General features: G+C 44.9%; 1 protein-coding gene across 2 annotated transcripts in view; it reads left to right on the forward strand.

The window, feature by feature from the left end:
- Positions 1 to 20,398, forward strand: part of sh3gl3a (SH3-domain GRB2-like 3a) — a 44,297-nt gene that overhangs the window by 14,846 nt on the left and 9,053 nt on the right. For both annotated transcript variants that reach the window (XM_083759483.1, XM_083759484.1), the window contains exons 2-6: positions 14,452 to 14,520; positions 15,440 to 15,512; positions 16,557 to 16,700; positions 18,366 to 18,499; positions 19,336 to 19,494. In XM_083759483.1, coding sequence (XP_083615609.1) covers positions 14,452 to 14,520; positions 15,440 to 15,512; positions 16,557 to 16,700; positions 18,366 to 18,499; positions 19,336 to 19,494 — 579 coding nt within the window. The remainder of the gene's footprint in view (positions 1 to 14,451; positions 14,521 to 15,439; positions 15,513 to 16,556; positions 16,701 to 18,365; positions 18,500 to 19,335; positions 19,495 to 20,398) is intronic.

The following is a 20,398-nucleotide window of genomic DNA, read 5'->3' on the forward strand; positions in this document are numbered from 1 at the left end:
TGTCCTTTATTTGTGGCAAGCTAGTATAGGTCCAGTTGCAAATTGCACACAGGTGCTCTTTTATGGCGGTTTTGAAGTGGTGTGGCTGTGTGGGGAGATACACTTTTTGACGGCTGTTGGATGAATTCTACTATACATTCTCCATCCATCCATCCATCCATCCACCCATCCACCCACCCACCCATCCATCCATCTTCAAATTGCCAGAGTGTTCCAGACGTCCTTCTCCAGAGCAATATTAGCCCATTCTGACCTGAGATCAGATTCATACGAGGTTTTCCACTGGACACACACTGGTCTGATGAACCCATTCTGACCTGAGATCAGATTCTAAAAATGTCAGTCGTTCTTCGATTTTTCAAAAATGGCAGACCTACAAGCGCGATATGAGCTTGTAGATCTGCTATTTTTCAATAGCTAAAGCATAACATGATGCTGACACCAAAATGGGTGCCCGTTCAGAATGGGTTAGTGACTTCCTCCTGGGGGATCCCAATTCTAGCGAGCTAAAATGAGGCCATCCTTGCTCTATAAAATGCCAACGTTCCAATCGGGATCACCGGATAATCAGCAAAGACCTCCGAACATCTGTGTTTTGTCAAAACCATGGAGAGCTCCGTAGATTTAGAGTTATTCAGCTTTTTAGTTCCGGCTGTTTACAAGAAGTGAACGGCACTGTGCATGCGTGAAACCAGTCTAGGATTGCTGAAGAAGGAAAGGCAAAGAGCAAAAAATTAAATAAAAATAAATCAGCGATCTGGTTTGATATCAATAATATTATTGAAGCTTATATATGACGGAACGTTTCGCCAAAAGCGGTTTCCGGTTGGATTCTATATGGTGGAACGTTTTGTCATGAGCAGTTTTTGTGTGAAGGTGAAGGTATAGTTTCAGAAGCTGCAGTACATACAGAACAGCGCTGCCAGGGTCCTAATGAGAGTCCGCAAACATGACCATATCACACCCATCCTCTTCACACTGCACTGGCTCCCCGTTACAGCCAGGATCGACTACAAGGTTCTGCTGATAACATTCAACTGCATAAACGGACACGCCCCTCCTTACCTACAGGAACTAATCACCCCTCCAAAAACATCCTCCACCCGCACCCTCAGATCTGCAAACAAACTACTACTCCATGTTCCTGACACCAAACTGCGCACCATGGGGGACCGGGCCTTTTGCTCAGCAGCACCACGTCTATGGAATAGCCTCCCCATGGACCTGAGAGTGCCGCAGACTGTGGAATGTTTTAAAACAGGCCTGAAAACCTTCCTGTTTCGGAAGGCCTTTTTGTGCTGAACTGTCGCTTTGCACGGTTTTTGTTAACCCTGTTTTTAACCTTTTATGATAGACCATATGTTTTTAACCTTGTAGCACTCTGAGATTCCTTGTGAATGAAAAGTGCAATATAATTAAAATTCATTATTATTATTATTATTATTATTATCAGAAAAGCAGTGAGGGAGGTGTAATTAATTTTTGGCAAGCTACTATAGGTCCAGTTGCAAATTGCACACAGGTGTGCTGTGGGGACGGCTGTTGGATGAATTCTACTATTACACATGCTCTGTCCTTGAAATGATGTTACATAAGTGAAGGCACCTTTGAATTGAAAGCTATAAAGAAGGAGGTCCGTCTTTGTCGTTTTGTTATTGAGCTTTCGACAAATCAACCGAGGGGTGGCAACGGCATGTGGACATTGTGTGTTTTGGAGGTGTGTGTCGTCGTGGCCTGTACAGTATTATGATTACAGTATACGTGCGTAAATGTTTGTCTGTGCGCTGCAGAGAGGAAGGAACCTGTGCAGCGTGTGCTGCCTCCCCTCTGCTCCCCAGCTGTGCGTGTTCTCTAAAAGCATTGTGTGTTCAGGCTTACAGGAAGCCTGTGTTCATCACAGCAACATACACCACCTACTGTATAGCTGACAGACACTCTCACACACTTATTTTAATAGGACGGCACACCATGGCCATATTTCTCACCAACAGACGGTGACTTTGACACCTTCAAAGAAACGCAACAAAGCAACTAGGCCTGCAATCCTGAATGTGACGTGCTCTCATCTCATCAATCTCCGATCCCCAGAGAGTCAGTCGCTGTGTGATCAGTGTTTCACTTTCATAGATGATAGTCCTGGCGCTCCCGCTCAGTTCACGTTCACGGTTTCATGGTGATAGTGACGGTTTCAGAGTGATTCCCTCTCAGTTCAGTGCTTTGGGTAATTGCATCTCTATAAAGTGTTCAGTCTGGATTAAGAGCAGGGTACCAGCTGCAGCAGCCTTGTTCATCTGCACCAGCGCTAACGGCGGCCATTATGCTGCTTCTTTCCAGCTGTCTGTCACCTGCTGCTGCTACTGATGTCCTCCGCAGGGGTGGGATTTAAAAAAAATAGCAGACCTACAAGCTCGTAGCGCGCCACTCGGTGGCGCGCTACGAGCTTGTAGATCTGCTATTTTTCAATAGCTAAAGTATATAACATAATGCTTAGTTAAAACACCACAACGGGGCCCAGGCCGTAGCGTAACGGTCTGGGCACCGGACTGGTGATCCAGTCGCGGTGTGCCGCGGGTTCGACTCCCGGACCCGACACGGCCCTTACCGCATGTCATCCCCCCATCTCTCTCCCGTTTCCTGTCAGCCTACTTTCTATCCCTTAAAAAAGGGATATCAATTATCAATACTGCAATATTGAAATGCTCTGTTACAAGTACAAGTTCCAGAATTCTAAATGTACTTCAGTAAAAAGTACAAATGTATTGGTATCAAAAAGTACTCATTATGCAGAATGTTAGATTTTAAGTTTTCAACTGTATACAAATGCATTTGAAAATAGCAGATCTACAAGCTCACAATGTGTTGCATTGTGAGCTTGTAGATCTGCTATTTTCAAATGGCCAAAAATGTATATAGGGCTGAAGTGGTTGTGTATGTTTTGTAATAATAATCAAAATATTTGGATCTGAGATGTAGTGGAGTAGAAGTAAATAACTATTGGAAATTGGAAATACTCCATTAAAGTACAAATATCGGTACTTCAAAATTGTACTTAAGTACAGTACTTAACTTGAGTACATCCCACTCCACCCACGGTGCATGTTGCTGTCGCATGTCACGCTCCACCCACGGTGCATGTCGCTGTCGCATGTCACTTTCACCCACGGTGCATGTCGCTGTCGCATGTCGCGCTCCACCCACGGTGCATGTCGCTGTCGCATGTCACGCTCCACCCACAGTGCATGTCGCGTTCCACCCACGGTGCATGTCGCTGTCGCATGTCGCGTTCCACCCACGGTGCATGTCGCTGTCGCATGTCACTTTCACCCACGGTGCATGTCGCTGTCGCATGTCGCGCTCCACCCACGGTGCATGTCGCTGTCGCATGTCACGCTCCACCCACAGTGCATGTCGCGTTCCACCCACGGTGCATGTCGCTGTCGCATGTCGCGTTCCACCCACGGTGCATGTCGCTGTCGCATGTCACTTTCACCCACGGTGCATGTCGCTGTCGCATGTCACTTTCACCCACGGTGCATGTCACTGTCGCATGTCGCGTTCCACCCACGGTGCATGTCGCATTTCAGACTCCACCCACAGTGCATGTCGCGTTCCACCCACGGTGCATGTCGCTGTCGCATGTCGCGCTCCACCCACGGTGCATGTCGCTGTCGCATGTCGCGCTCCACCCACGGTGCATGTCGCTGTCTGTCGCATGTCACGCTCCACCCACAGTGCATGTCGCTGTCTGTCGCATGTCACGCTCCACCCACAGTGCATGTCGCGTTCCACCCACGGTGCATGTCGCTGTCGCATGTCGCGTTCCACCCACGGTGCATGTCGCTGTCGCATGTCACTTTCACCCACGGTGCATGTCGCTGTCGCATGTCGCGCTCCACCCACGGTGCATGTTGCTGTCGCATGTCACGCTCCACCCACGGTGCATGTCGCTGACGCATGTCGCGCTCCACCCACGGTGCATGTCGCATGTCGCGTTCCACCCACGGTGCATGTCGCATGTCACGCTCCACCCACAGTGCATGTCGCGTTCCACCCACGGTGCATGTCGCTGTCGCATGTCGCGCTCCACCCACGGTGCATGTCGCTGTCGCATGTCGCGCTCCACCCACGGTGCATGTCGCTGTCTGTCGCATGTCACGCTCCACCCACAGTGCATGTCGCTGTCTGTCGCATGTCACGCTCCACCCACAGTGCATGTCGCGTTCCACCCACGGTGCATGTCGCTGTCGCATGTCGCGCTCCACCCACGGTGCATGTCGCTGTCGCATGTCGCGTTCCACCCACGGTGCATGTCGCTGTCGCATGTCGCGTTCCACCCACGGTGCATGTCGCTGTCGCATGTCACTTTCACCCACGGTGCATGTCGCTGTCGCATGTCACTTTCACCCACGGTGCATGTCGCTGTCGCATGTCGCGCTCCACCCACGGTGCATGTCGCTGTCGCATGTCGCGTTCCACACAGAGCTGTTTTTCCTGTCCTCGTTTCCATGTCTCGATCATACGGTATGCTCCCTCCTCCTTTCACTCTCTCCGTTATCTTGACATCTTAACCTTATCTTGTACATGTTAATTTGTGAACAACAACGTGCCACCATGATGTCATCTGGGAAAGTCTCTCTCTCTAAAAATAAATCATTAATGCAGGAAGGAAGTGACTTGCGGTCTAACACTAATGTGTTTCACCCGCTGACAGAAGACTCTCCCCCACTCTGCTGTTCCTGGACGACACTAGTGGCAGACCGGGTGCATAACGTTGGCAGGGCCGGATTAACACCTCTGAGGCCCCCTGGACACTGAAGCTCGAAGGGCCCCCCTTCACATGCGCGCGTAAATCGTCACAAAATAGTTTTGGGGCGGTTTTATTCCATTATATTGGCCTATTCTCGGTGACAGCCAGGCAGTAACAAACACATTGTTTTTATTTGACCCACATAGTAAGCAAACGGGTAAGAGAATCAATTCACCAGTGTATTTCAGTGTTTTTACCTTTTTTTTGTCAAGCCACATGACAGAATACCGGAAGACTCGACCCGGTGCTTGCCCGTTTTTCCTCCCGGAATTGTCACCAGTGAGGGGGATAACTTTGTAATATGCTATTGGCTGTTTGTATTCTTTTTGGAAAAATATAAAAAGATACTCCTGTGGAAAGGCTATATTATTTTACTTATATTGACCCTATAAACAATTTAGTATTATTTAGTATAAGGTTTTGCACACTCAAATGGTACCTCGTCAGATAATCCCCACATATCCTACAACAACTTCTGTGAACAGACTTCACTGTAGTAGCTTTTCATAAATTATATTTGTACTTAGGCTGTCTGCTGTCATGAAAGTTTATAGTTAGAGAAATTCAAAGTCCAGCCGTCTGCTGTCCAGCCTCTCCCACCCCTCACATTGGGGAAAATTCTGGGAGGAAAACAGAAACGGGGCGAGTCTTCTTGTTACCACCTGACACGCTATGCATGCAGCATGAAAACAAAGCAATGCTGGTTGGCGGACGTACGTCTTTTATTCCACCAGAATCACCTCTCCACCAATTTGTTTTGGGGGCGGTTTTATGCCATTATATTGGCCTATTCCAGGTCGCCTACAGAATCACCTCTCCACCTGCCCACCCACCTTGAACAACAGCCAATCACCTGACCTCACACAGCCCAGTGGGCCCACCCACCTTGAACAACAGCCAATCTAGTGCATTGTTGCTGCTTTACACACAATTGCACTTTTCAGCTGCCTTCTCACCAACAATAAAACAATAATCTTTTTAGACACCATTTATTGTCTCCACCAGGCCGAAGGCATGGGGGGAGAGTATGTTTTGCACTCCGTCCGTCCGTCCGTCCGTCCGTGTGTGTGTGTGTGTGTGTGTGTGTGTCCCCGTGAGCAGCTAATCTCGGCCACCGTTAACCCGGTCGATGCCACATTTTGCACACACACTCCCTGGATGCCAACGATGAACCTCTGCCCCAAACTTTCCAGAACGGCCTGTTATAGCGCCACCAGGAGGCCGCTTTGTGCGAAACAAGTTTTTGCACAGTACACCTACAGATTTTGTCCAAACATCACGCAAATTGGTACACAGTCTCTCTAGTTTACTTTTGTTGCCCTTTTATCCAACCACCAGATGAAGGCAAGCTGCAATGTCCTACATTCCTATCCTGGTGGAGACCTGTGCCCAGAAGGGCACTTTTTCTAGTTTAATTTGGATTAGCAAGGGAAAATTCTGTGGAGCTAAAAAATAATCTGTCCAAGGGCCCCTGGGCACGTGCCCAAAGTGCCCATATGGTAGATCCTGAACGTTGGTACTAACAGTCCGACAGGCATTGGTCCGATGCACCGTCGCTCCCGACATGCGTGGCCGGTTAAAACTAATCTATGGCAGGTTACAACTAAGGTGTGGCTCCAGACGTGCATGGCAGGTTAATTACAACTAACCTATATGGCCGGGTTAAAACTCACCCGTGACGGCCATGGTTTGTGGCTCAGCCGTCCAGGCACCTTGGCTGGTAATCCAGCCTGGCAGTGTGCCGCGGGTTCGACTCCCGATTTACTGCATGTCATCCCCCGATCTCTCTCCCCATTTCCTGTCAGCCTACTGTCTATCCCTCTATAAGAAATCACACCCGTGTGAAGTGAGGAGCGCTAATATATTAAAGTCTAACTCATGTTGATTAGGTGATGTAATGGTGATGTAAAACAAACGGTGCCAACACAAACATTACATGCAATTAACAATAAAGAGACAACATGACGTAATGAGGGACAATATGACGTACATTTTCCCTTCATTGTCAATGGCATTTTTAAAACAAACATTGAACTAAAAACAAACATTAAACCTGTATATAGGAGGGGCTAGCGCCGCTCAAAAAATAAAGGCGAAAGCATTAAAAAAACAAAAAAACATCTGTGACTCCCGACATGTGTGGCAGGTTACAACTAACCCGTGGCTTCCTGTGAGGTTCTAGGTCCATAGGGTTTGGGGGCGTGTTCTCTCCTCCGTGTCATCAGTGCCCATACCGAGGCAGGGGTGGCGAAAGGGCCTTTCTGTGTGAAGTTTGCATGTTCTCCCCGTGTCCCCTAGGGTAGGTACCCTCACAAAATACATAGCAGTAATCCTGGTCTCTAACCTACCTCCCTTCTGGCCAACCGGGGCACCTGATGGAGGGGAAAGGAACTGGTTGGAATAACGTGTTCCTTCCACGTACTACATCCGGCTGGATAAACTCCCCACTGTCAGGTGAAAAGAAGCAGCTTGGACTCCTCATGCATATAAGGAAGCATGGTTGGCAGAGGAAGTGTAGCGCCCAGGATTACATTAGGTAATTGACACTGGGTGAAAAAATTGGTTGAATGGCACAGACTCCGAGTGGCATAACACTCGTAGCAGAGAGCTGAGTAGTGAGAACAAAGGCTGGGTTCTGTTCCCAGGATTGGGGCAACACACACACACACACACACACACACACACACACACACACTGATCTCTAGGACGCCCTGCCACTCTGATTTGGGGCTGGCAGAGAATGGCATTTGCAGGGAAAGTTTGCACAACTGTATGTTAACGGTGACAGAGGGCCAACAATCTAATCTTTGAAATAGTGCTCCTTAGACTTTTATTTTTCGAGGTACAGGGTTCAAACTAACCCAACACACGAAGGAAGATGTTTTATGACAGCACAGGTAGACCTTTATTGATCCCTGTGTAAAGATTCAGGTGTCATAGCAGTAACATAACTGTATGTAGCAACATAAAATATGTTGTCAATTAAAGATGTAAAAATAGAAGCCTTGTCTTCCCTAATAAACGGCAGCACACTGGCTTACGAGCTGTGGCCCTCTAAGCAGGGCTGTCACCAATAAATATATTACACAATATTTAAGTTGACGTCGCTCAAATAATTGTGATTTACGATTGAATTGTGTTTTTTGCCATTGAACATTGGAACATATTAATTTTTTTATTAAAACACTTTTTCAACATGGAAACAATCATGATGATTATGCGAAAAATTACTTGAGATTATCTCAAATACTTATTATACAATGTATCAATTGTGACAGGCCTCCCTGTAAGCCAGTGTGTGCACACTTTGTTTTGTAATTGAGTTGTGTTTTGGTTTCTTCCTGAACTAACCTTCTGCACCCTCCAGTCTGGCAGTGGATTGTGCCAGTTCAGGATCCCTTTCTAGTTTACACTGCACGCATGCATGCAAGCACGCATGCGGATACAGAGAGAGTCACTGCTGCTTCCTGACCACCCCATCATCCTTTGTCTGTGCCAGATTGTGTTGTCCATCCAGTCTCAGTGCTTACATAAGGCCAGGCTGGTGGGCTGCTGGTCCTATTGAGTCCTATTGAGTCAGTGACTCCAGTAATAAGGCTGCTGGTCCTATTGAGTCCTATTGAGTCAGTGACTCCAGTAATAAGGCTGCTGGTCCTATTGAGTTAGTGACTCCAGTAATAAGGCTGCTGGTCCTATTGAGTTAGTGACTCCAGTAATAAGGCTGCTGGTCCTATTGAGTTAGTGACTCCAGTAATAAGGCTGCTGGTCCTATTGAGTCAGTGAGTCCAGTAATAAGGCTGCTGGTCCTATTGAGTGAGTGACTCCAGTAATAAGGCTGCTGGTCCTATTGAGTTAGTGACTCCAGTAATAAGGCTGCTGGTCCTATTGAGTCAGTGAGTCCAGTAATAAGGCTGCTGGTCCTATTGAGTGAGTGACTCCAGTAATAAGGCTGCTGGTCCTATTGAGTTAGTGACTCCAGTAATAAGGCTGCTGGTCCTATTGAGTCAGTGAGTCCAGTAATAAGGCTGCTGGTCCTATTGAGTGAGTGACTCCAGTAATAAGGCTGCTGGTCCTATTGAGTCAGTGAGTCCAGTAATTAGGCTGCTGGTCCTATTGAGTCAGTGAGTCCAGTAATAAGGCTGCTGGTCCTATTGAGTCCTATTGCGTCAGTGACTCCAGTAATAAGGCTGCTGGTCCTATTGAGTCCTATTGCGTCAGTGACTCCAGTAATAAGGCTGCTGGTCCTATTGAGTCAGTGAGTCCAGTAATAAGGCTGCTGGTCCTATTGCGTCAGTGACTCCAGTAATAAGGCTGCTGGTCCTATTGAGTCCTATTGCGTCAGTGACTCCAGTAATAAGGCTGCTGGTCCTATTGAGTCAGTAGTTGCTGAGTGTCATGTCATTGCCGTGACGATTTGTTGTGTTGGAGCCAGGTGATGATGCATCCCCCAGACAACACGCTTCAACTTCTCACCAATGCGGACACACATTGTCTTAAATGTCCACTACAATTAAATTGGTGCACAATTGGATGATTCAAGTTCCAACATGCTATAATATGAGTTATTGGGTTTTACCTTACACAGTAACACTATGCAGTTACATGCTTTTGGCCCATTGAGAGAATCTTGTGAACACAAGAATGTATTGTGTGGCTAAATACAGAGTTTCAGCTAAAACGGCTGAACCTGAGCTCTCCCGTGCTGATGAGAAGGGTCACTTCTTTTTGTTCCAGCGATGTGGTCGACATATTGTTGTGAAGCAGAGACGCTGTGGAATCACTAGAGAATAGATATAGATAAGTATAATTATGTTTTAATCGATTTTTATCTTAAAAAAGACGGTTATTCTAACAATCCATTATTCGGAGCCCCCGTTGTCTCGTTTAAAATCTTAACCCATTCAGGGTGGGAACCCCTTTTGGTGTTTTAATCATTATGTTATACTTTAGCTAGGCTAAATTATGTTATACTTTAACGAGCTTGTAGATCTGCTATTTTTTTAAAGTCTTTGAATATAATATTTTTCAGAGTCAAATCTTTGCTTCTGGCCTGGGCCGTGGCTCAGCAGTCCAGGCACCTTGGCTGGTAATCCAGTCTGGCAGTGTGCCGCGGGTTCGACTCCCGATCCTGACGGACTTTACTGCATGTCTTCCCCCATCTCTCTCCCCATTTCCTGTCACCCTACTTTCTATCCCTCCATAAAAAAATATAAAATAAAGGCGAAAGCCACAAAAAAACAACTACGTGTTTTCAGATGGGGGTCGGCGGTCAATTTCCTCATTTCTGGGGTCGTTGACATGAAATAGCTTGAGAACCACTGACATAGAAACATAGGTTTTTCCAAAAACTGTCATGATTTAGACATTTTGAGGAATCGGACCTCAGGTATAAATGGGTTAATTGGAACTCTTCTACACTAGTCCCTCCCTTTATAGTCTAGTTTGTATTTGTTGGTGGAATTGGCAATACTTAGTTTTACTCATCTTTGTTTTCAGTTTTTTCTCATTTTTTTTTTAAATCTGTGAAAAAGTACCTTTTTCCACATCAAGGTCCATTATCTATTCTGCATTTGAGCCACGGACCATTCTTGATGACATTATAGCCTCTCAGACCCAAGGCTTAGAATATTTACTGTTGTAAATTAAGTAATGCAGATGTTTAACAATGATTTAACTCTTGAGATTGTAAAATTAAACCAAATGGACTCTTATGGGCCCATTTTGGTTTCATTTTACGCTCTCGAGAGTTAAAGATGTGTAAGTGTAAGGGTCCATTTGGTTACCAACTCTCTGTCATTTCGCTGGGGACCACCTGGAACCCCCTCAGGGACCACCGGTGGAAAAGCACTGATCTACACAGTATAATAATGACTGGAACAGTAAAGAGACATACATTTGCATTTCCTCCACACTAACCCTGTTATCTCCATAACAAACAGACCCCAACATGTAACGATGAATGATTGCTAGATAGCGGAACACAACCCCAGTTATCTTCAGTGGTGGAAAAGAGTACTCAAATGTTGTACTTAAGTAAAAGTATCAATTATGTAGATGACCTAGGCCTCACTCACACCTTCGCAAAACAGAATGAAGTATGCTTGTTGTATACAAAGGGTGTGATACATCTTGCCCCAATGCATTTCCAATGGGAGTCACATGGTTTGACACAACATTTGTGTTGTGTGAGGGGGAGGGGGGCAGTCGAAACACAGCCGAAAGCCATACAACAGCTTGTAGTCCAAAATGTTGTATTAAACCATGTGAAAATACACGTATACACAATGCGACGCAATGTGAGCTTTATAGATCTGGTACTTTCAAATGGCTGAAATGTATAATGGCTGAAGTGGTTAATGCATGTTTTCTAATTATATTAAAATCTCCAAAGTAACTATAGTAACTAATGTTTTCAAATTATTGTAGTGGAGTAAAAGTTAAAGAAAAAAGTTGGCTCTGAGATGTAGTAAAGTAGAAGTAACAGTGTTGGAAATACTCAAGTAAAGTACCAATACCTCAATATTATAGTTAAGTACAGTACTTGAGTACATTTACTTTACACCAGTGGTTATTTTCAGCATCTCAGTAGACCTCTCTCACGTACATGTACGCATGCATTGCTTTTTTTATGTGAGTTGAAAATAACGCTATAGTTCACTTCTGACCTCTTCTTCTGAGTGAATTACTGTAACTGATATAGGAACGTCTGAAATGAATGGACGACAGGCTACAGCTGATGACTCAGAGGTCTATTTCAGGGAAGAGACCAGTCCACTAATCCACTGTTCATGACGCAAGCTACTGTAGTAGTGACACATTAATTTAAACATTATCTATCATCTTCAGAGAGTGCCTCTGATGCTGACGTCATAGTCCAGTGGAATCCACATCCAGACTTCTGTTTTAAATCAGTGGTTCCCAAAGTGGGGTCCGGGGACCCCCAGGGGTCCTTGAGGGAGTTCCAGGGGGTCCCCAGCTAAATTATAGTTAGGAACCAAATGGACCCTTTGGGGTCTGTAACTCTGAGAATGTACAAATGGAACCAAATGGACCTGTTAGGGTCACATAAATTGGGGGTCCCAGAGACTGCTATCACATGAGCAGAGCCACACCGCCATACGCCAAATGGTTTATGGTCAATCTGAGCTGAACTGTCTCAAAGAACCATTGGATGGAACCAAATTAATCAATTGGGTCGACTTGCGTCTGCATGGGTCTACTCGCAACAGGACATATCACACCACTGGGATGAATACTAAAATGTTTTGTTGGGTCTCGAACAATTGGTCTGGTTTGGGCTTAAAGGAGAAGAAGTCCTTAGGGCTTTGGACCAGAGCTATGTTGATGACACAAAGACAATTATTGCTAAAGCTACAATACAGGACTATTACTTTCTTGTGCAATTATCTGCCAATAATATCGGGAGGCCGATACTATCGGACATCCCTATAGTATACTAGATACAAAAGGAAATTATAGCTTTATAACTTACCTCTATTAGTTAATGTATTCCAAGCCAGCCACTTGCGCTATAGCATGGCTAATGAAATATCCTTTGTGGATAACACAATGCTGATAACACCAGACTTTGATGGTGTAAAAATCATGCTTCTATTCTGGTGTGATTGCCGTGATTGCTGTCACCTCCCAGCTCCCAACACTATGTACTCTATATTTAATCTCGTGTCACTGCCAAGATTATTATAGTTTTGTTGTATTTATGCATTCAAGTTTTCAGTCGCCACGACTGATTTCAGTCTCTTGGATTCCATAGAAGCCAGCATCATGTGTCCTTTGGAGGCATGTTGCACGGCGGAAAAACCAAGCTCTCAATGCGTCGCAACATGTTACATGTTGTGTTGATTGTTTAGGAATCTGTGTGTGTGTGTGTGTGTGTGGTTAGTTTTTCCTCAGTTTTATCTATCAATTATGTTTAGTTTAATGCAGATTCATGAGGGTTTGTTATAGTTTTGATTAAAAATGCTTACTTTTAGTGTCATTTTTTTTAAATTCATAATTGGTTTCTCTTGACTTTTTATATCATGGAGTTACTTTGTCAGGTGCAAGACTTAACACGTTCATAAGGTAGGCTATTGTGTAATACAAACACGTATTTTGTGAAGACGGTTGACTCACAGTCATTATTGTGTAGACCTGCCAGTCTCATGTAGTCTCATGTAGCGTCATGCACCATTTGCTGCAGTCCTCATATGTTCTGTTGACAAATGTGACCAGTCTAAATTAAACCAAAGATGTTGTCTATATATTTCTGTTATTTTATTAATTTAGTTATTTAGACATTTAGACCTAAAAACGTCTTCTAATTCCTGGTGCGCGCGTGCGGCGTGCGCGCATGTCTTTGTTTATTCTCAGCAAAGAATTTCCCTAAAAGCTGCCGATTTGTTATCTCCTCGTGGATTGAGCATAATAAGTCATTAGTTGCCAAATGAATACTGATCTGTACAGTGTTACAGGATGAGTTGGTAAGAGTTTGTAGATAATGATATGTATCCTTGGCAAGACTCCCATACTACATACTACAAGCCAGGGGGGGCAAGGCCACGTTGCTTCCTTGACATTTCCTTGTCATTGTGTTGAGGAAAGGTAACGGCTACCGTCATTTCCTCCGTTCCGCGGCCTTTTATAGTTCCTACTGTAATCGTATTACGATTGCATGGTTCAATGTGTTTCCTGTTAGACTTTATTACACTGTACTGTACACACAAGCCAGTGTTGATTACATAATCATACCACAATACTTGCCGATGGCCACTTCTTATTTTCTAATGCAGGGGTTTTCAGCCAGTGGTCCGGGGACCACCAGTGGTCCTTGAGGCGGTTCCAGGTGGTCCCCATGCTAAATGATGGAGAGTTGGTAACCAAATGGACCCTTATAGATCTCAAGAGTTACATTATTGTTAAACACCTGCATCAGTTCATTTACAAGAAGTGTCACTGGGAGACGGTTTCTAAACTGCCCACAGCCCTCCTATGAGACACAGACTGAGTAGAAAAAAATCGTGCCATTTTATCATGATTATTAGTGAGGACCTATTATATGAAGATAGGTTGAAAAGTGCTGAAGTGGTCCTTTAAGGTTATTTTTGCAGTCAGTTTGGATTGGGGGTGTGTGTGTGTGGGGGGGGGGGGGGGGGGGGGGGGGGGGGGGGGGCGCATGGCCAAAGCATTTCCGGGGGTCACCCAAGCCAAAAATATTGAGAACCCCTGGTCTAGTCGTTAGTTCCATGGAGCAGCTGGACTAGTTTCTTAGTTTCTTAGAACTAAGTTTCTTAAAATGTTATAGTATGCATGCATAGAAGAATCTTAATCCTTGTTAAAGCTATCAAAGAATGGCCTTGTTTGACACACTTTTACAAGCAGTCAGTGGTTTTGCCTTTTGGACTAACGGTTGTTTTGCAGACTGCCTTTAAGGGTTCCATGAACACGTGTCGTGGGGGATGAGATTTTTATGGGGAGCGTTTTTTTACTCATTGCTGGCTGTCTGAATACCATTAAAAATGTGACATATTATAGCTACTTTAAGTGGGCCACGAACGATTAGAAGTTTTCAAGTGGGCCCTGAATAACGAAAATGTTGTGAAGCGGTGCTCTAAGATCCCCCCCCCCCTCCCTCTGTTGTCCAGATGTGGAGTGAGAAGATCAGTGGGACTGAAGGGACCAAGCAGGATGAAGACTTCTTGGAGATGGAGAGGGTGAGATGTCTTTGAGCGGTGCACACCGCTCCTTTGAATGGCTGTGTGTGTCCCTGTGTCCGTCTGTCTGTCTGTCTGTCCATTTAGAACTAGGACCTATTGACCACTTATACGACCTATTGACCCCTGCAGATGCTGGGCCATTCACACTAAGTAAGCACTCACCCATTGACCACTGCAGTGCACACACACACACACACACACACACACACACACACACACACACACACACACACACACACACACACACACACACTGCACCTCTCAATTCTCACAGGCATGTTCTTTTTAGATATGTGGCAAAGCTTTTTAGTTCCAACTAGGGACAAACATAAGGTCTTATATATTTAGTTCTAGCCAGAGACAAACGCATTCCCAAGAGAGTCTGGTATTTTCATATTCCTTGTTCAGGGGAAGAATGATGAGTGTGAAAACATCATGTGGTATTTAAACACTGACAATGGCAGGGCCACAGCCCACAGTGTGAAGTGTGTCGTTAAATGTATGACAAAACAATGTTTGTCGACTAGCTTTTTTTTTCACTGACAAAAACGAAATAAAAACGAACTTCATGGTGACTAAATATACTGACAATTTCGTCAACAAATAAAAACTAGAGTAAAAGGTGCAGGGAGAGAGGGACTAGTGGAGAGGAGAACTAAAAGACAAGTCATCTTATGTTTGGTTGTGTGCAGGTGTCACTCTCAAAATGTCCCATCTACAATCAATGTGTCACAAGCTTAGATATGCTGTCAGCACACAGCTGAGTATATAAATCAGGCCTTTTAAAATATGACTAAAACTAAATGGTGTTTTATTCAATAGACTATGACTGAAACTAAATCAAAATGTCCTGTCAAAATCAACACGGCAGTGCCACTGTGTTTCCTGACTTGTCTTGTCCCTGTTTTCATGCCAGAAAATTGAGGTGACCAACAAGTCGGTGTTTGAACTCCTGTCCAAAACAACAGAATACCTCCAGCCTAACCCAGGTAAGTCACTCCTGCACATCATCATAGATCCTGTGAGACTTTTCTTTTTGAGGGGTGCCAGCCCCTCCTATATACAGCTTCACTGTTTGTGTTGTTTGAACAAACATTAAAAATGCCATTGACAATGAACAGAGAATTTACGTCATATGTGTCTGAGTAAATCGGCATATGTTTGTTGGTGGGAACCCTTGGCCAATAAGGGACCACCATTCTTGGTCTTTTTCACAACCTTGCAAAATAAATGTAAATTGACTGTTTCTAGTGCTATTCTCTTCTACGATTGTGCAATAGTTTTGGCATGTTTTGTCAGCAAGCTATTCTGCAAGTTTTTTTGTTGAATTGGCTTTTTCTACAGTACATGGCGTGTGTGTGTGTGTGTGTGTGTGTGTGTGTGTGTGTGTGTGTGTGTGTGTGTGTGTGTGTGGGGGGGGGGGGGGGGAGGGGGGGGGGAGGTGCAATATCTATACAGGTAAATACTGTAGTGTAAGCCATTGTTTAGGCCATTGTTTTAGGTCACAAGTAAATTCCTAAATTTACAAATGCATCTGGGCATACTAAGCACAGTGTCTAAGATGTTACCCTATTATTATGAAATCGTGCATTTTCCGTCAGTTGGTCACATTTCCCGTCAGTTGGTCATGCCTCGTGACATCACGTGATGTCATCAATATTAAGCCCACATATGGAGACCCCTGACGTCATCAATATTGGCCAGCATCTCTACATCTCACCCTTAGATCTCCATATATGGAGCTGACCTGTTCCTACATTCCATAATGTTGATCCTCCCCCACCCATCCTTCCTCTTCGATGTCTCCCTTTTGACTGATACCTGTCCATTTAAACTCTAGACGGCCTGCTTTGATTCGTGCGTTCACGCCCGGCAGCCAGCGAAAACTAGAGTTCGACTCATCAGACCCGAACCCTAACAATATGTTGATCGAGCCAGCACTCGCCCAGCAGTCTGCTGTCACCCAGGCGGATGCGTGCACGACCTCGCCCTCAGGCGTCTTACTCGTTATTGTTGTGTTTTGGATCTCACAGCCTCCAGAGCCAGGCTGGGCATGCTGAACACGGTGTCTAAGATGCGAGGGCAGGTGAAGACCACGGGCTACCCCCAGCCAGAAGGCCTCCTGGGGGACTGCATGCTGCGCTACGGCCACGAGCTGGGAGAGGACTCGGCCTTCGGTAACCACCCACAACACCACTCTCTCACCAGACAATGGTCTTGTGGTTAGAGTGCCCACCCTGAAACTGGGAGGTCGGGTCATACCAAAGACTGTAAAAATGGGACCCGATGCCTCCCTTCTTGGCACTCAGCATCAATGGGTTGGATTGGGGGGTGAAATCAATTAATCAAATGATTCCCGAGCGTGGCACACGCTGCGTCTCACCGCTCCTTGGCTGCGGCTCACCGCTCCAAGAGATGGGTCAAATGCGGAGATGGGTTTGAGATGGGTCAAACCCTCTCACATACAGTACCACACCCACAACACCACCCTCTTCACATAATTCATAGTGCAGTGTGATGATGTTTAGGGGTTGTTAATTGTGTTTATGGAAGGAATTGTTACTGTCAAAGTTGAATAATAACCAAATATCATCCCTATTCTTCCAGGGCAAACGTTAGGTGAAAATAGCAGATCTACGAGCTGGTAGATTATATATTTTTGCCCAAAGGAATTTGGTGTAGACTCTAGTAGAGTAAAAAAAAAAGGAGGGAGGGGACCTAGTACTGTTTAAATATACTGTATCTGTATTCTGTATATGGTTTAAGTCAGTGGTTCAAGCCACGAACCACCATGAGATTTAGCCTCTCAGGCCCAACACATAACATGATAAAATAAACACAATAGTATCTGTTTAACACTAGCTAGTGACATCTTGATGCAGATTGGCTCACTAAGCTCTGCAGTTGTAGCTCGACTATGACACCTAGTGGACAGATGACATAACATCAACATTAACATGAACATTAATTCAAAGTAACACATTCTCAAGTACACAAATACAACACTAGACAGGCTACTCATCTTCATACTCCCCATGTATCGTACCAGTCCTAGTCCGTTTTCCATCAAATACAGACGTACAACACTACACAACAAATACTCTACTGGTCAGCATTCAGCAACTGTCTTCTCTTAACCCATTTTGGGCGGGAACCCTTTTTGGTGTTTGAAGCATTCTGTTCTACTTTAGCTATTGAAAAATAGCAGATCTACAAGCTCATAGCGCGCCACCGAGTGGCGCGCTATGAGCTTGTAGGTCTGCTATTTTTTAAATGTATTTTTTTAATGTGGCGCAAATCTTTCAATATATATTTCAGAGTGAACATTTTTAACTAAAATATTTGCTTCTGGGGGGTCCCTGGAACTACATATTTTGAGATGGGGGTCCGTGGCCCAATAGAGATAATCATGGGGGGTCCTTGACTAGCCTGGTTAATAAACCAGACTAATATCGCACGGACTGCGGGATTCGGTCTGGTTTATTAACCAGGCTAGTCCTTGACATGAAAAAGGTTGAGCACCACTGACAGAAACATGGGCTTTTCTGAAAAATGTTTTTTTCTTACTTTTTTTCTTACTCGTCAATCTAATGCCAAACTGAAATGTTCACTATTAAAACGTGAACGGTGTCTTCTATAGCACTGGTTCTCAACTTGTAGCTCGGGACCCCCAGGGGGGTCCTCATATGATGTGGGGGTCCTCAGTTCAAATATGATTATTTTTGGAGGGATCGCAGCCGAGGAAAGGTTGAGAACCACCGTTCACATTATACTGTAGCCCAGGGGAAATGGTGAGCGCTGACTGAGCTGTGTGCTCGGCGCTCTCTTCTCTTTCCCACTAGGTGGCGCCCTAGTGGATATGGGCGAGGCCATGAGGCACATGGGCGACGTGAAGGACTCGCTGGACATCAGCGTCAAACAGAACTTCATTGACCCTCTGCAGACCCTGCAAGACAAGGACCTCAAGGAGATCACGGTACGACAACCTGACAAGTCATATAAGATGATAATGTATTAGCCCCTCCTATATTCAGCTATTGGTGTAGAATTTTGTCCTAGCACAAACATAAAATGCCATTGACAATGAATGGAGAATTTACGTCATATGTAAAGGAGCAAATCAGCTATTTTGTCCTAACACAAAGTTCTAATTCCCATGTATGATGATAAGAGCGCCCGTCACATCACACAGGTGTGCTTTTTGATTGTATTTTTTATGTTTTTTAATGTGTTAATGGGTCGCTTATCGCTTGTATGTCACGGACTAAACTAGGAATATTGTTTTGCTAGCGATTTCTATTCCATTGTTGCCTCTTTTTATTTCATTGTTCTAATTTGATTATATATGTGTTTAAGACCCACAGTTGTAAAATTTCAACATTTGTAAATTAAGTTTACGTGTACACATTACACTACAGTACCAGCTAAGTACAGTCCCAGTAACCAGCTCGGTGGCCTTGTGGTTTAAGTGTTCGCCCTGAGACTGGGAGGTCGGGGGTTCGATCCCCGGCCGGGTCATACCAAAGACTGTAAAATGGGACCCAGTGCTTGGCACTCAGCATCAAGGGTTGGATATAAGTCCCTAAAACATACTAGTGTCATGTCCAGGGGGTGTACTTGTACATCAAAGCTGCCTCACGCTACATGAACAGGAGATAGGCTCCTGGCCTATAGGCCTCATGGCTCGGCAAGGCTATACTTACTACTTACCTTCAGTACAGCCTATGAATAATCAATATATGAATGAATGTCTATCAACTGTCAATGAATGAACACATTTGTTTTGTCTTCTTCTCTTCCCTCTCTCTGCAGCACCACCTGAAGAAGCTGGAGGGCCGTCGGTTAGACTTCGACTATAAGAAGAGGCGGCAGGGGAAAGTCCCCGAGGAGGAGATCCGTCAGGCAGTGGAGAAGTTTGAGGAGAGCAAAGACCTGGCAGAGAGGAGCATGTTCCACTTCCTGGAGAATGATGTGAGTTGACATGTTTTCAACTATGGTTACTGTTGTTAACATTTTAAGGGCCCCAGACGGAGGTCTCCGTCCTATTAATTAATTACGTGCGATGCCCTAGACGGAGGTTGATTAACCACTGTGCCAAGACTGTACAACATACATTCAGACCAGTGTTGATTTAGACAGCAAATTTAGATTGAAGTTTTAGTCATAGTCTCTTGAAAGTCTAGTTTAAACAATAAACGTTTTTTTGGGCCGAACAGATCATTAGAAAGACGGGGGGAAAAGGGCAGGGTACAACACTTTTATAGAGGGTGTGCACATGCATGCATAAAGTGAATGGCAACTCCAGTGGCAAAGTGAGTTTAACATTGTTTAACGTTTAATTTCAAGGACCCCGATGTATATTGTAAAATCAAAGTTCATTTAACTCTGAGAGTGTACAAATGTAACCAAATGGACACTAACGGGTCCATTTGGTTCCATTTGTACACTCTCAGAGTTCCTAATTATTTTCCCAGCTAAATTATCATTTAGCTGGGTACCCCCTGGAACTCCCTCAAGGACCCCTGGGGGTCCCCGGGACCCCACTTTGGGAACCACTGCAATAGACGGCGTGCACTCATAGAGTAGCATACAGTGCCAGGCTGTTGTAAAGGACAGTTCTTATTCAATGTAGATCTGTTTTGGTCTATATGTGTTTATGGATGGAGGCATAATGTGTTCACTCACAAACTGATGATGACGTATGACTCGTATCCGTCCCGACAGACGGTCACTTATGATTCATCTTTCCTTGTTTAGGCTGTAAATAGTTTAACCACAGAGGAGAAGCGGAGGTGGTCAATCACCCCGAAGGTGAATTATATCCCCACAATGACCACCTATAGCCAGATATTATCCCACTTCATCATCATCATTT

The sequence above is a fragment of the Protomyctophum parallelum genome, assembly GCF_964188405.1.
Source record: "Protomyctophum parallelum genome assembly, chromosome: 2".
Classification (NCBI taxonomy): domain Eukaryota; kingdom Metazoa; phylum Chordata; class Actinopteri; order Myctophiformes; family Myctophidae; genus Protomyctophum; species Protomyctophum parallelum.